The sequence below is a fragment of the Salmo salar genome, chromosome 07, assembly GCF_965601325.2.
Source record: "Salmo salar chromosome 07, fSalSal1, whole genome shotgun sequence".
Classification (NCBI taxonomy): domain Eukaryota; kingdom Metazoa; phylum Chordata; class Actinopteri; order Salmoniformes; family Salmonidae; genus Salmo; species Salmo salar.
Genome location: NC_138297.1, coordinates 50637912 through 50654426, shown reverse-complemented (window position 1 = coordinate 50654426; position 16515 = coordinate 50637912). Strand labels below are relative to the sequence as shown.

Sequence of the window (16515 nt, the reverse complement as noted above, 5' to 3'; positions counted from 1 at the left end):
AACCTGTACACTATCAAACACAAACACGTTTTCCTTTTCTTTTAAAACCCATATAAACAACATGTACAAGAAATTCACAGACAAAAAAAAAAGGAGTTTGTGTCCTTTGTCTCTCTTAGAAAAATAATGATACAATGAATCATTCCTCCCCCAGAGGAGATAAAATGCCCACAAAGAAAGAGTGTGAGAGAGGGGGGGGTTGAGATGTTTTGGTGGTGGTGGTAATGCTGATGATGACATGTCACTGGACTGCTGAGGTACAAAGGAGGAGGATTTGGGGCGGGGCTCAGTAGGTCCTGGTCCTATAGCGGCCTGTCTTTGTCCTGAGTGAAGCGCTGCGTGTAGAAGAGTATGTAGGCCTGGGCGCGACACACCTCCTCCACAGAACACACGTTCAGCTTAGAGTCATTACAGTGGACCCAGAACCCTGAGAGAGGGAGAAGAGAGAATGGGTATTAGCTGTAGGTAGATTCCATGAAAATGTATCAAGAGAATGTTGTGCGTGTCATCTTTGTATTTGTCATTTTTACATAAAAATGCATTTTGCGTGTGAGTTAGAGATGTTCTTACTTCCTTCTTTGTTGTAGCAGTAGGCAGTGTAGTGGCCAGAGCCGAAGCCCTTCCCATGATGCATCACCACAGCGGACAGTTCGTATAGGAAGTGTTTGGGGCTTGGGGAGCCGGCGGGGGCGGGACTGGAGCATGGCGAGCCCTTGGGGGAGGGGTCTCTGCAGCAGTATGGCTCCATGTTGAGGAGCTGGTCAAAGCTGACGTGGACCCCAATCTTCTCCCTGTGGTTTCTCCCAGACCACCTGATGACCAATCACAAGCATAGAACACTCAACGGACATGTCAACAGACTAAATCACCAAATAAGACAGCTAGAGTGTTTCAAATGCATGGTTGTGTTATGGTTCTTGAGCAATTGCTATCTGCTCAATGGTTACCTGGCCGGGGTATTCTGGAATGACATTGACCTCATCCCGTCATTAGATGATGCCTGGCTATTCTTTAAAAGTGCCTTCCTCACCATCTTAAATAAGCATGCCCCACTCAAACAATTTAGAATTAGGAATAGATATAGTTCTTGGTTCACTCCAGACCTGTCTGCCCTTGACCAGCACAAAAACATCCTGTGGCGTTCTGCATTAGCATCGAATAGCCCCCGTGATATGCAACTTTTCAGGGAAGTTAGGAACAAATATACACAGGCAGTTAGAAAAGCTAAGGCTAGCTTTTTCAAACAGAAATGTGCATCCTGTAGTACTAACTCAAAAAGGTTCTGGGACACTGTAAAGTCCATGGAGAATAAGAGCACCTCCTCCCAGCTGCCCACTGCTCTGAGGCTAGGAAACACTTACCACCGATAAATCCACTATAATTGAGAATTTCAATAAGCATCTCTCTCCGGCTGGCCATTCTTTCCACCTGGCTACCCCTACCCCGGTCAACTGCCCGGCACCCTCCACAGCAACCCGCCAAAGCCCCCACCATTTCTCCTTCACCCAAATCCAGATAGCTGATGTTCTGAAAGACCTGCAAAATCTGGACCAATACAAATCAGCCGGGCTAGACAATCTGGACCCTCTCTTTCTAAAATTATCTGCCGAAATTGTTGCAACCCCTATTACTAGCCTGTTCAACCTCTCTTTCATATCGTCTGAGATTCCCAAAGATTGGAAAGCTGCCGCGGTCATCCCCCTCTTCAAAGGGGGTGACACTCTAGACCCAAACTGCTACAGACCTATATCTATCCTACCCTGTCTTTTTAAGGTCTTCGAAAGCCAAGTTAACAAACAGATTATCGACCATTTCGAATCCCACCGTACCTTCTCCGCTATGCAATATGGTTTCAGAGCTGGTCATGGGTGCACCTCAGCCACACTCAAGGTCCTAAATGACATAACCGGCATCGATAAGAGACATTACTGTGCAGCCGTATTCATCGACCCGGCCAAGGCTTTCGACTCTGTCAATCACCACATTCTTATTGGCAGACTCGACAGCCTTGGTTTCTCAAATGATTGCCTCGCCTGGTTTACCAACTACTTCTCTGATAGAGTTCAGTGTGTCAAATCGGAGGGCCTGTTGTCCGGACCTCTGGCAGTCTCTATGGGTGTGCACACAGGGTTCAATTCTCGGGCTGACTCTCTTCTCTGTATACATCAATGATGTCGCTCTTGCTGCTGGTGATTCTCTGATCCACCTCTACGCAGACGACACCATTCTGTATACTTCTGGCCCCTCTTTGGACACTGTGTTAACTAACCTCCAGACGAGCTTCAATGCCATACAACTCTCCTTCCATGGCCTCCAACTGCTCTTAAATGCAAGTAAAACTAAATGCATGCTCTTCAACCGATCGCTGCCCGCACCTGCCCGCCCGTCCAGCATCACTACTCTGGACGGTTCTGACTTAGAATATGTGGACAACTACAAATACCTAGGTGTCTGGCTAGACTGTAAACTCTCCTTCCAGACTCACATTAAGCATCTCCAATCCAAAATTAAATCTAGAATCGGCTTCCTACATCGTAACAAAGCATCCTTCACTCATGCTGCCAAACAGACCCTCGTAAAACTGACCATCCTACCGATCCTCGACTTCGGTGATGTCATCTATAAAATAGCCTCCAACACTCTACTCAACAAACTGGATGCAGTCTATCACAGTGCCATCCGTTTTGTCACCAAAGCCCCATACACTACCCACCATTGCGACCTGTACACTCTTGTTGGTTGGCCCTCGCTTCATACTCGTCGCCAAACCCACTGGCTACAGGTTATCTACAAGTCTCTCCTAGGTAAAGCCCCGCCTTATCTCAGCTCACTGGTCACCATAGCAGCACCCACTCGTAGCACGCGCTCCAGCAGGTATATCTCACTGGTCACCCCCAAAGCCAATTCCTCATTTGGTCGTCTTTCCTTTCAGTTCTCTGCTGCCAATGACTGGAACGAACTGCAAAAATCTCTGAAGCTGCAGACTCATATCTCCCTCACTAGCTTTAAGCACCAGCTGTCAGAGCAGCTCACAGATCACTGCACCTGTACATAGCCCATCTGTAAATAGCCCATCTATCTACCTACCTCATCCCCATACTGTATTTATCTTGCTCCTTTGCACCCCAGTATCTCTACTTGCACATTCATCTTCTGCACAGCTACCATTCCAGTGTTTAATTGCTATATTGTAATTACTTCGCCACCATGGCCTATTTATTGCCTTAACTTACCTCATTTGCACTCACTGTATATTGACTTTTTGTTTTCTTTTGTTCTGTTGTTGTTGTTTCTTATTGACTGCATGTTTTGTTTATTCCATGTGTAACTCTGTGTTGTTGTAGGTGTCGAATTGCTATGCTTTATCTTGGCCAGGTCGCAGTTGCAAATGAGAACTTGTTCTCAACTAGCCTACCTGGTTAAATAAAGTTGAAATAAATCAAATAAATGAATAAACCTGCAGTGTTTGAGGTGCATGGGTGTGTTATGGTCATCGTGTGGTCATAATGCGGTCAGTACCTGAAGCGTTTGAGGTGCAGGCGCAGGACCTGAGGCAGTTTGTGAACCATCAGCTGTTTCTGAGCTTCAGTCAGGATGACGGGCTTGGAGGAGAACCTCCGCCGCTTACCTGGAGACAAGAGTGAGCATTAACCCACACTGTAATACTCAACTTGCACACTAGAGGGACACCTCAGACAGGGCTAGAGTAGTGAGGAGTTGAGCGTGTGGAAATCCTGCTCATTGCTCATGGAGCAGTGCTTACCTCCTTGAAAGAGATCATATGCCAGGCCTATTGTATAGATAATAGAACGAAAATGAACGAAACATTTAACCCATAAGAGTCTTATAGCCCTGTCTAATCCGGGGGAGGTGGGGTGGTTCTACAACGGTCACCCCGGGCTCATTTAGCTATTTGATTTGGTTCTGAACACACGTTGTACTAACAAAAATATATTCAAATTTTATAAAAAATATTTAGGATTTTACTTCTATTAGCCCATAGAAACGCAATGAATAACATTCACTACATGGAACAGATAGTTCCTGAAAAAATATCAAAAGGAAATTTGTTCTGAAGTTTGTCCTTTATCTGAGTGTCTGTCCTATATCTGAGAGATATAAGAAAGACCAGGAAACATTTGTTATAATATATTTTTTTAACCCCTTATTTTTGGCACTAAACAGTCTAAACCCTGTCTAAGCTGGGGTGGGTGGGTTCTACTAAGCTATATGGAATTGTTTTAAGTGTCATACCAAGGATCATTTTGCTATTTGATTTGGAATTTTAAGTATCAAAACAATAGCCTTACTGCTATTAGCCCATACAAACACAGTGAATAACATTGTTATTCATTGTTATTAAACAAAAAAAAATTGGGGGAGGGGGGAAACTAAAGGAAGTTTGTTCTGAAATGTCTGTCCTATATCTGAGATATAAGAAAGAGCAGCAAACGTTATTTTATTTTAATTTTATTTTTTTACATGTATGTAACATCAGTCTCAATGTCAACAGTGAAGAGGCGACTCTGGGATGCTGGCCTTCTAGGCAGAGTTGCAAAGAAAAAGCCATATCTCAGACTGGCCAATAAAAATAAAAGATTAAGATGGGCAAAAGAACACAGCCTAGAAGGCTAGCTTCACTGTTGACGTTGAGACTGGTGGTTTGCGGGTACTATTTAATGAAGCTGCCAGTTGAGGACTTGTGAGGTGTCTGTTTCTCAAACTAGACACTCTTATGTACTTGTCATCTTGCTCAGTTGTGCACCAGGACCTCCCACTCCTCTTTCTATTCTGGTTAGAGCCAGTTTGTGCTGTTCTGTGAAGGGAGTAGTACACAGCATTGTACAAGATCTTCAGTTTCTTGGCAATTTCTCGCATGGAATACCCTGCATTCCTCAGAACAAGAATAGACTGACAAGTTTCAGAAGAAAGGTCTTTGTTTCTGGCCATTTTGAGCCTGTAATCGAACCCACAAATGCTGATGCTCCAGATACTCAACTAGTCTAAAGCAGGCCAGTTTTATTGCTTCTTTAATCAGAACTACAGTTTTCAGCTGTGCTAACATAATTGCAAAAGGGTTTTCTAATGATCAATTAGCCTTTTAAAATGATAAACTTGGATTAGCTAACAACGTGCCATTGGAACACAGGAGTGTTGGTTGCTGATAATGGGCCTCTGTACGCCTATGTAGATATTCCATTTATTTTTAAATCAGCCTTTTCCAGCTACAATAGTCATTTACAACATTAACAATGTCTACACTGTATTTCTGATCAATTTTATGTTATTTTAATGGACCAAAAATGTGCTTTTCTTTCAAAAACAAGGACATTTCTAAGTGACCCTACATTTTTGAATGGTAGTGTACTTCCATTAATTTTTCCATCTGGTACCGGGGGACCTTCAGACGAGTCTTGAAAGGCCTGTGGACGTCTTAGAGCAAAACAACCGACCTGTTCGTGAGAGTCTCACCTTCGCACAGAAGGGTCATATTAGTGTGTAGCCCAAACTGTTTGGATGCTACAGACAGAAGTTGGCAGATCGGCTGTACCAACTTCAGACGAGTCCCAAGCCGTTTGTGGGGGTCGTAGAGCAAAACGGAGACACCATCATGTTCGTGAGAGGGGTCATAATAGTTTGTAGGCCAGACCGTTCACACGCTACAGACGATTTGTGTGAAGACCAATTTTCGGGATGTCTCATGGTGAGAAACACCGCTCTAGCTCTGTCACCGTTCACCGCAGATGCGGAAATGCGACATAGGCAGATGCAGTGGATGGAGACGCATCCAATGCAAAAAAACTATCTTAAACAGAGATTTTTACGCGGATTTTTGTATTATGCTAATTAGATTTCCACGGGGCACAGATATTGACCTTAGGGGGTTTAAGAGATCTGACATTTGGTTTATAAATACTTTGCTACAATGACACACTTAGCCAACTACCAAACCCGTTCCTTTCTGCTAGCATGTGCACCTACTAATTACACCATCATGCTTTCGGGACACCTGTCTTTTCAGATTCCACAGTGATTCTTTAGTTGTGGACCCAAACATCACTGCACTCCCCCTCTTGCTCTTGGTCCTCCTTATCTTTGTAAGGGACCTTGCTTTTTCACCTGTGTGTTATTTCAGTTCCTTTCTGAAAATATTTAGCATACTAGATAACAGTAACTAAAGCAAGGGGCTAAAGCAGCACACAAGTCGACTACAAATGCATGCTGGTCCAGGCATGCCCTAAGCTTATGAAGTGAGCGCTACTGGAGCAAAATTGGAGTGAGCGAGAAGGCCTACGCTCCAGCCTTTGGGAAACTCGCGCCACGCTCCAGTCAAATTCAGCACGCTCTGCTCCAGCTCCGCTCACATGCTCTGGACAGGGCTGTGTGAATGCGAATACTCAGTCTAACTATAGCACTGGATGATAGTTTGACATGCAGAGACAGAAAAAAAATCTAAATAAATAAATAAATTAAATTAAAACAAATCGAGAAAACTAACTGTTTTGGCAAAATTATAGTACCTCTAACAATCATACCATTGAATGAATGTGTGTGCTCACTGTGTACATTTTTGTATGTGTGCCTCTGTCACTCACTGTTGCACTGGTCGCAGGCGTAGATGTTGCCCTCCAGGGCTTCGGTCTCTGTGAACTTGGCCAGCATCTCTGTCAGCTGGCACGAGACCTGCGCTGCGCTCTCCCGGCTGTTGCTGTGGTAACGCTCGGGGAACTCCAGCGATAGGTCCCAGAAGGGTTCCACCGTGTTGGAGCGGTGGTCACATGCAAGACACGTCACCTGATGGAGGGGGAAGAGAAGAGAGAGAGATAGAAAGAGGTGGGGCAGAGAGGGAGAAAGTGAGAGTTGGGTGGAGAAAGTGAGGATGAAAGAGAGAGAGTTGTGTGAAGGCAAGCCAAGGGCAGCTGAGCTAACTAATGCAGTAGCACACACAGGAACTGGATTGTCTGAGATACACAGCTTTAGAAACACTGCACCCCCTCACACACACACTCACCCCCTTGTTAGGAAAGAGCAGGTGTGGGTGTATGCTCAAGGAACTCAAGACACTCCTCTCTTTCACATACACCGAAGCAGAAAGTACACACATTCAGTCACACTCCCTCACTCTCTTACGGATAAATTTGAATTAGAAATTAGAAAACCCTTCGGCAATTATGTTAACACAGCTGAAAACTGTTGTTCTGATTAAAGAAGCAATACAACTGGCCTGCTTTAGACTAGTTGAGTATTTGGAGCATCAGCATTTGTGGGTTCGATTACAGGCTCAAAATGGCCAGAAACAAAGACCTTTCTTCTGAAACTCATCAGTCCATTCTTGTTCTGAGAAATGCAGGCTATTCCATGCAAGAAACTGAAGATCTCGTACAATGCTGTGTACTACTCCCTTCACAGAAGAGCGCAAACTGACTCTAACCAGAATAGAAAGAGGAGTGGGAGGCCCTGGTGCACAACTGAGCAAGAGGACAAGTACATTAGAGTGTCTAGTTTGAGAAACAGACGGCTCACAAGTCCTCAACTGGCAGCTTCATTAAATAGTACCCGCAAAACACCAGTCTCAACGTCAACAGTGAAGAGGCGACTCTGGGATGCTGGCCTTCTAGACAGAGTTGCAAAGAAAAAGCCATATCTTAGACTGGCCAATAAAAATAAAATATTAAGATGGGCAAAAGAACACAGACACTGGACAGAGGAAGAATGGAAAAAAGCATTACGGACAGTTTGAGGTGTTCGGATCACAAAGAAGAACATTCATGAGACGCAGAAAAAATATAAATATGCTGGAGGAGTGCTTGACGCCATCTGTCAAGCATGGTGGGGGCAATGTGATGGTCTGGGGGTGCTTTGGTGGTGGTAAAGTGGGAGATTTGTACAGGGTAAAAGGGATCTTGAAGAAGGAAGGCTATCACTCCATTTTGCCATCGCATACCCTATCCTGTGGACGGCGCTTAATTGGAGTAAATTTCCTCCTACAACAGGACAATGATTCAAAGCACAGCTCCAAACTATGCAAGAACCATTTAGGGAAGAAGCAGTCAGCTGGTATTGTCTATAATGGAGTGGCCAGCACAGTCACTGGATCTCAACCCTAGTGAGTTGTTGTGGGAGCAGCTTGACAGTATGGTATGTAAGAAGTGCCCATCAAGCCAATCCAAGTTGTGGGAGGTGCTTCAGGAAACATGGGGTGAAATCTCTTCAGATTACCTCAACAAACTGACAACTAGAATGCCAAAGGTCTGCAAGGCTGTAATTGCTGCAAATGGAGGATTCTTTCACAAAAGCAAAGTTTGAAGGACACAATTATTATTTCAATTAAAAATCATTATTTATAACCTTGTCAATGTCTTGACTATATTTCCTATTCATTTTGCAACTAACTTCATGTATGTTTTCATGGAAAACAAGGACATTTCTAAGTGACCCCAAACTTTTGAATGGTAGTGTACGTTAGAGGTAAAAAAAATGTCAATAACAAAACAAAAATGAAGTAATTATAGTAGTTTGACAACCCTTTTTGTAAACTTTTAAATGATATAACTCTCAACCATTTATCTTTTCCATTGATGAAGACATGGATGTCTCATGGTATGGTATGCAAAAGGGGTCAACTTTGAGCACTTTTATATCGAGTGTCTTGGCATTCAGGTCCAAAAAGTTCATTTCTGAGCCGTTCTACAATGGGCAAGTATGTAAGGTTTCGTTCAAATCAAAAGGGGTTCTGTCGAAAAGTTCATGAATTCAAAATGGATTTACACTTCCATGAACTTTTAAAATGACGGTGCTTCAGAATGTGTTGATCTGCCATTGAAATGTCCCCATTTCTTGATTGGAGCCAAGCACATTTAGACAGATACATTTTGGCATATTGTATTTTATATACATTTATTTTATATTACTATCAAGACATAAATGTGGTAACATTCACGCACATTGTGCAGTAAAAGCTCCCATCCAAATCCCTCCAGTAAGATCACTACTAATAAATGTAAAGACCTTTTAATCCCTTTTTCAATCCATTTTAATCCATGTCCAGACTGGTGAATCACAAAAGTGTTTCTATATCAGTATAAAAATGTGTACTGTGTATCAGTCTGTGTATAACTGTGTTTGGGAGCGTGTGTACCTCTCTCTCTTTCTTACCTGGCTGAGGAGCTGACCATGGAAGATGGTGTTGACTACGCTGAGCACCTGTTTGATGAGATGTCTCTGTCCGGTTGACACACCAGCGGGCGGCGTGTGAGTCCCTGTGCTCTCCAGCTCGTGCTGCACCTTGTCAAGCAGCTCACACAGGAACTCCTGGGCATCCTGCTGGGCGTAGCCCCGGAAGGCTGGGATCAGCTGCCACACCGAGTGCAGCATTGCGAAGGGCGACACCAAAGCCCACTTGCCCGACCACATCACCTGGAAGAGTGTGTGCAGCTCATGGCACAGGGAGATGTGCTTGGAGCTGGGCTCCTTGGGCTGAATCAGCTCCATACTCCGGGCTCTGGAGGCCCCCCCACTTAGCCCAACACCCACCTGGGGGCCTCTCCTCTGGGCCAGCGGGGAGGACGACACTGGGCCCCCAGGGCTAGGAACCAACAGCTGGCCGTGGACGGCCGAGGCCAGCAGCTCCAGCCGGAGGAAACACTCCCTGAAGATGTGAAGGTGGCTCAGCACCTGCAAGATGGAGTTCATGTAGCATGTGTTGCCTAGGTTACGCAGGCCTGTGACACCCGGAGTGACAGTGGGCCGCCGTTTGAGGGGCGAGTCGCCCTGTTTGGAGGGGGCACGGCGGGGGGCTGGGGAGGGGGCAATCAGGGCTTGGACAGAGGGGGCTCTGGGTTTGCCTTTGGTGGAGGAAGAGGGGGTTGAGAAGCGAGTTGGTTTGGGCGCGGGGGTCTTAGGGGGGCGGCCCATTCTCTTGGGGGTGGGAGTGGCGGGGCTCTGGGTTCTTGGTCGGGGGGTGAGGGGAGTCTGGAGTGTGTAAGTGGTGCTGGGGGTGCGTGTTCGTGTGGGGCGGGGGGTGACAGCGGCGGCGGCAGCAGCAGCTCTCTGACTGGCTCTCCTCAGGCGGTGGCTCTTCCTTGGTGGGGCGCTCTCCAACGCTTCCTGTAGCTGCCTCTTCAACGTCTTCCTCCTCTCCCTCAACTCCTTTCTCCTCTCCTCCTCCTCCTCTCTCTGCCTCTCCTCCTCTTCCCTCCTCTTCCCCCCTTCCGTCAGGCTGAACCAGGTGTGGAACACTCGACCCATCAGTGCCCGGCGGCGGTGCCAGAGCGCCGTGAACATGCGGTCCTCGTCCCTCAGCTGCAGTTCGCTGGAGCCGCAGGGCTGGGGGGCGTCGGGCGGGGCGCTAGCCGATCTCAAGGTGCGTCCTGAGCGCGTGGTGACCTCGTAGCGCTGGCTCTGGATGGCGCTGAGCGTGGAGCGCAGCAGCTTGAGGTCTCCCGTCGCGTTGTCGTTGAGCACATAGTCGTCACACAGGTAGCAGAAGACATAGAGCTCGTTGACCTCCATGGCCAGCGGGTGGCGATGCTGCAGGAAGTGCTGCAGGGCGTGCTCCTCGATGTAGCGGCCGCACGCAACGTGGGCACATCCCAGGCAGGCCCACACCGACTCTGTGGTGTTGCAGTCCACGCAGTGCCACTTCTGGGGGTTGAGGATGGAGTGGTCTGGGGCCAGCCTGAGCCGCCCCACGTGCTTACACCTGTCCATCGCACACACTTGCTCGGTGGCTCAGTCCGTGTGTCTGTGGGTAGGTGAGTGTGGGTGTGACACGTCCACACTGGGGCTTCAGATCACCATGGCGAGCTCAGAAACGGGGCGGTCCCACGGCATGGCTTTTTCTGGGGAGGAAGAAAGAGAAAAGAGAGACTGAGTGAGAAAGGCAGTTGTACAAAACTCTTTAAACTTCTCTAATCTCTTCTCAGTAAAGGCAGTACCCAAATCGTATGAAGAGATCCTTTGTTTTACAAGATGCCTGTTAGTGAAAACAATTGTACCAAAACCTTTTGTCTTGCTTTTTAACCCACAACACATTCTGGTCTTTATAATAATTTGTGGTCACACATTTAACCAGTTAGCTCTCTAACATGGGTACTTATTGTCAAAGAAGACAGGACAATATCCTGAATGTTGACTGCGGTGATCAGATGTGGTTTTCTGCCATTACAGATTTCCTTCCTCTAATGTACCCTTTAAAACAGTTTGCATAACCCTGGGGGGGTTAGGCACTTCCATAGCACAGTTTGAAAACTGCTGGGGTTGGGGATTCCTGTTTTAGAGTCTCAGCTCCATCATCATCACCCCCCAATGGGGCCAAAGGGAGACTTAAGCCTGGCAAACAAAGGGGGGCTGAGCTGAGGGTAAAGCACCCTTTGTATGTGTACAGGCAGCCTTACAGAGAGAAAGGGGCAAGAGAAGAGATGGATAAAGAAAGGGAATGGAGAAAGAGATGGATAGGATGATCAGAAGGGAAACTAAACTTGAGGATCAGAGGCTGCCAGTCCCAGCTACTATTACCCTTCTCCATGAACCAATCTATAATCTATTTAGGATGAGAACCAGTACAGGGCCGACCCTGACTACACAGGTCCAAGTTCGAACGGGTTTGTTTACCATTCTAGACTGCCTTCGTGTGATTTAAATAAGTAGCTGTTACCACTGAAGGAGTTTCTGGCTGGCATGCCCTGACTGAGTCTGTCTGTCAACATTGTATCCCTTTGACTCCCACCGTTTTTATAGAACATTTAATCAATGCAATTGTGGTTTTATAACCATCGACAATCGTGATACATTGTTTCGTTTTTTATCCACAAAAGATCTGGTTGGTCAGTTACTAGCAATGACATCCCTTAGCTTCTGCTTCATTTTACCCAGTCAACACTGATAACAAAAAGCGCGAGATTTGTGTTTTCAAACCAGCTAACTTAGCTAGCAAGCTTTCCCAAACGTGTTTACCACTTCACTAACGTTAACTCACCCGACATTGGTAAATTATCCCCGCAAGACAACTTTGAAAACTAGCTATCTAGTTAGCAATATTACCTAGCTAACAATGTCACCAAAATACTGGTAACTAACCGCTCCTTCTTCTATCCGTGATGTCACTAACTATCTATAGTTATAACACGACTAACGTTACTGCTGACAAGAACCTACTCGTAAACTTATCGAGGAGGATATCAAAGGCTCGTGCGCGCGCCTAAGGTGCCCTTGTGCTTTCTTTCTCTGTCTGGCGGTATGCATCTCCTAAATAAACACACATCGAATATCTAACGTAAGATAGCTAAACATAATCGCTAGTAAAATAATAAAGTATCTAACTAGTTTGTTGGCTAACTTGGTGAGTTACATGACTAGCTACATGGCTAGCAGCAACCAAGCTAATCCTGTCAAGCCAAGTCTAAATACGTTAGGGATCAATGCGTCAGGGTTTGAATTGTTTATCAAACATGCTAGTTAGTTTTCAGATGAATGTGTACTCCATAACAACTGACAAGATTTGTTAAAAATAAAAAAAAATATGCGAAAATTTAAAAAGTACCATACCTATCCTTCACGGCACTTATTCCTCTGATACTAAAATGGTCGCCATCTTGTATCTACTCTTGTCGCGTGGTGTTGGCTCGAGCGCGTCCGCGGTAGGGTAGCGTCAAGTGTCGTTGTTGCATGGCTCAAGGTAGAGGCTCTCCTAACATCAGATCTAGGATCAGATTATTTTACCCCAACTCTAAACGTTATCATTGAGGTGATTAGAAAACATCTGACTTTGTATCAGTGGTTAGGGGCAACCTCTAACCTCATCAGCACAGATGGCACAATTTTGTGACATAATCTCAGGATGTTGTCATGTCAAATTCATGAAGCCAGGCCTACACAACACAATCAGAGAATATTTGACATAAAAGTGAAGTGGCCCTTCACATTCTATTAAGCACATTCTGCTGTTGAGTATGACATATAGACTACTGTTTGGCACTTCACTGCAAATGGCCTATTTACCTTTTCTACACCAGTAACACTAACAAGTATTTTTTTTTTCTATCACTGCTTCTGGAAAAACAATTGCATTCAAAACGTTTCAATGCCACAAGATGGCAGTGATGTATCAATCAATGTTCAAGTTGTGCGTGAGAATATGTTGTAAACATTGCATGCTAGAGTATTATGTGTGTGTATGTGTGTTGGAGGGATGCAGGTGTAGGGCTCCATGCTGGTTAATGAGGGCATTGGGGGCTGAAGGCACACACCATAGAGATGGTATCAGACTAGGTGTCTAACATTAAACCCCAGAACTCCTGAGACATAAGTCTTAGACATGCTAACCACAACCTGAGCCGAGGACTGACTCACTCAAATATACCCAATGTTCCCAAACTCTGTCAGCAACTCTGGCCTCGTGTGGAAAATGTCCTGACACAGTGAATGTGAGGATGAAGGGATACAGTCAAGAGACATTGCCAACCGTCACTGAATAAAAAAGGGGTACTGAGAGGGAGGATTATTGATCACTAAACAGAAAAATGAAAGAATATGCACATGAAACCAGGTTCTCACACACACATTCCCACACACACACACACACACACACGTCTTGTATAACTAACCTTGTGGGGACACAAAATTCAGTCCCATTCAAAATCCTATTTTCCCTAACCCCTAAACCTAACCTTAACCCCAAGACCTTAACCCTAACCCTAAAAATAACCCTAGCTCCTAACCCTAAAACTAACACTAATTCTAATTCTAACCTTAACCCTAAACCCCCTAGAAATAGCATAAGACCTTGTGGGGACTAACAAAATGTCCAGAGTTGGTCCAATTTATGTTTGTTTACTATTCTTCTGGTCCCCACAAGTATAGTTAAACACACACAGACACTCACCTTTCACTCACTCACACACCTGGTACTGCTGAAAGCTCTTCTCCATATCAGAGAGGAATCTGTGAGAGGGACATTGATCATACAAGTGTGTGTGTGTGTGTAGATCTGTCATCCGATTCCTGTTGAATCACTAATGTTTTTCTCCCTCTATGTCCCGCGGCCCTAACTGAGTCTTCATGTCCACACACGTTCCCTCCCTTCCCCCTCTCGCTCCCTCTTTCTCTCTCCTCTCCATCGCTCCTTCTCTCACCCACACTCTACATACTCCACAAACCAAACATAAACACACACACACACACCTCCTGTTTGTATTGGAAAAAGGTGGATACCATATCTCTGTGAAAGTTCTATGTAGTAGCGGTTTGTGGCAAGTGAAAACACAGGTGCTGATGGGTGAGGGGAAATGGTTTACAACCAGTAAATAAAAACATTCCCCATAATTATGGTTTATGTTGGTAGCATTTATGTGTGATTGGTACATGTCTTAATAGTTTATGGCTGTCTGCTTGCCTGTCTGCTTGCCTGTCTGCCTGCCCGCCCATCTATCTTCCTGTCTGTCAGCACCTTTCTCTCGCGTGTCACTCACTGTGTCACTCACTCAGTGTATATGTGGGTGTAATAGGTGGATGACATCAGGGGTTCGTTTTCTTGGAAGTATCATAATCACAAGTTGTGTCTCAATCACCCTGCTGTGTCAACAAGGCCCAGTTCTGGCTTCTTTTGATGTAGGATACTTTTGATAAAGAAGTGTTCCTGCGTGCGTGTGTGTGTGTGTGTGTGTGTGTGTGTGTGTGTGTGTATGTATGGTTTGATAGATAAGAACAGATATAGCCCTTGGTTCACTCCAGACCTGACTGCCCTCGACCAACACAAAAACATCCTGTGTCGTACTGCACTAGCATCGAATAGTCCCCGCGATATGCAACTTTTCGGGGAAGTCAGGAACCAATACACACAGTCAGTTAGGAAAGCAAAGGCTAGCTTTTTCAAACAGAAATTTTCATCCTGTAGCTCTAACTCCAAAAAGTTCTGGGACACTGTAAAGTCCATGGAGAATAAGACCCACTGCACTGAGACTAGGAAACACTGTCACCACCGATAAATCCACGATAATCGAGAATTTCAATAAGCATTTCTCTATAGCTGGCCATGCTTTCCTCCTGGCTACCCCAACCCCGGCCAACAGCTCCGCACCCCCCGCAGCTACTTGCCCAAGCCTCCCCAGCTTCTCCTTCACCCAAATCCAGATAGCAGATGTTCTGAAAGAGCTGCAAAACCTGGATCCGTACAAATCAGCTGAGCTAGACAATCTGGACCCTTTCTTTCTAAAATTATCCGCCGCCATTGTTGCAACCCCTATTACTAGTCTGTTCAACCTCTCTTTCGTATTGTCCGAGATTCCTAGATTGGAAAGCTGCCGCGGTCATCCCCCTCTTCAAAGGGGGTGACACTCTAGACCCAAACTGTTACAGACCTATATCCATCCTACCCTGCCTTTTTAAAGTTTTCGAAATCCAAGCTAACAAACAGATAATGGATTATTTCGAATCCCACCGTACCTTCTCCGCTGTGCAATCCGGTTTCCAAGCTGGTCACGGGTGCACCTCAGTCACGCTCAAGGTACTAAACAATATCATAACCGCCATCGATAAAAGACAGTACTGTGCAGCCATCTTCATCGACCTGGCAAAGGCATTCGACTCTGTCAATCACTGTATTCCTATCGGCAGACTCAACAGCCTTGGTTTCTCAAATGACTGCCTCGCCTGGTTCACCAACTACTTCTCAGATAGAGTTCAGTGTGTCAAATCTGAGGGCCTGTTGTCCGGACCTCTGGCAGTCTCTATGGGGGTACCACAGGGTTCAATTCTTGGGCCGACTCTTTTCTCTGTATATATCAATGATGTCGCTCTTGCTGCGGGTGATTCCTTGATCCACCTCTATGCAGACGACACAATTCTGTATACATTTGGCCCTTCTTTGGACACTGTGTTAACAAACCTCCAAACGAGCTTCAATGCCATACAACACTCCTTCCGTGGCCTCCAATTGCTCTTAAACGCTAGTAAAACTAAATGCATGCTCTTCAACCGATTGCTGCCCGCACCCGCCCGCCCGACTAGCATCACTACTCTGGACGGTTCTGACTTAGAATATGTGGACAACTACAAATACCTAGGTGTCTGGCTAGACTGTAAACTCTCCTTCCAGTCTCATATTAAGCATCTCCAATACAAAATTAAATCTAGAATCAGCTTCCTATTTCGCAACAAAGGCTCCTTCATTCACGTTGCCAAACATACCCTCGTAAAACTGACTATCCTACCGATCCTCGACTTCGGCGATGTCATTTACAAAATAGCCTCCAACACTCTACTCAGCAAATTGGATGCAGTCTATCACAGTGCCATCCGTTTTGTCACCAAAGCCCCATATACTACCCACCACTGCGACCTGTATGCTCTCGTCGCCAGACCCACTGGCTACAGGTCATCTATAAATCTTTGCTAGGTAAAGCTTCGCCTTATCTCAGCTCACTGGTCACCATAACAACACCCACCCATAGCACACGCTCCAGCAGGTATATCTCACTGGTCATCCCCAAAGCCAACACCTCCTTTGGCCGCCTTTCC

General features: G+C 45.7%; 1 protein-coding gene across 1 annotated transcript; it reads right to left on the bottom strand.

The window, feature by feature from the left end:
* Positions 1–24: 24 nt before the first annotated feature.
* Positions 25–12648, bottom strand: LOC106609437 (ubiquitin carboxyl-terminal hydrolase 44). Its single transcript, XM_014208278.3, has 6 exons — positions 12547–12648; positions 9157–10841; positions 6597–6795; positions 3520–3628; positions 571–812; positions 25–427 (listed from the first exon to the last, which is right to left on the bottom strand). Exons 2-6 carry the CDS (start codon positions 10708–10710, stop codon positions 303–305), a joined length of 2229 nt encoding a protein of 742 aa, XP_014063753.3. The 5' UTR covers positions 10711–10841; positions 12547–12648; the 3' UTR covers positions 25–302.
* Between the last annotated feature and the right edge of the window lie 3867 nt (positions 12649–16515).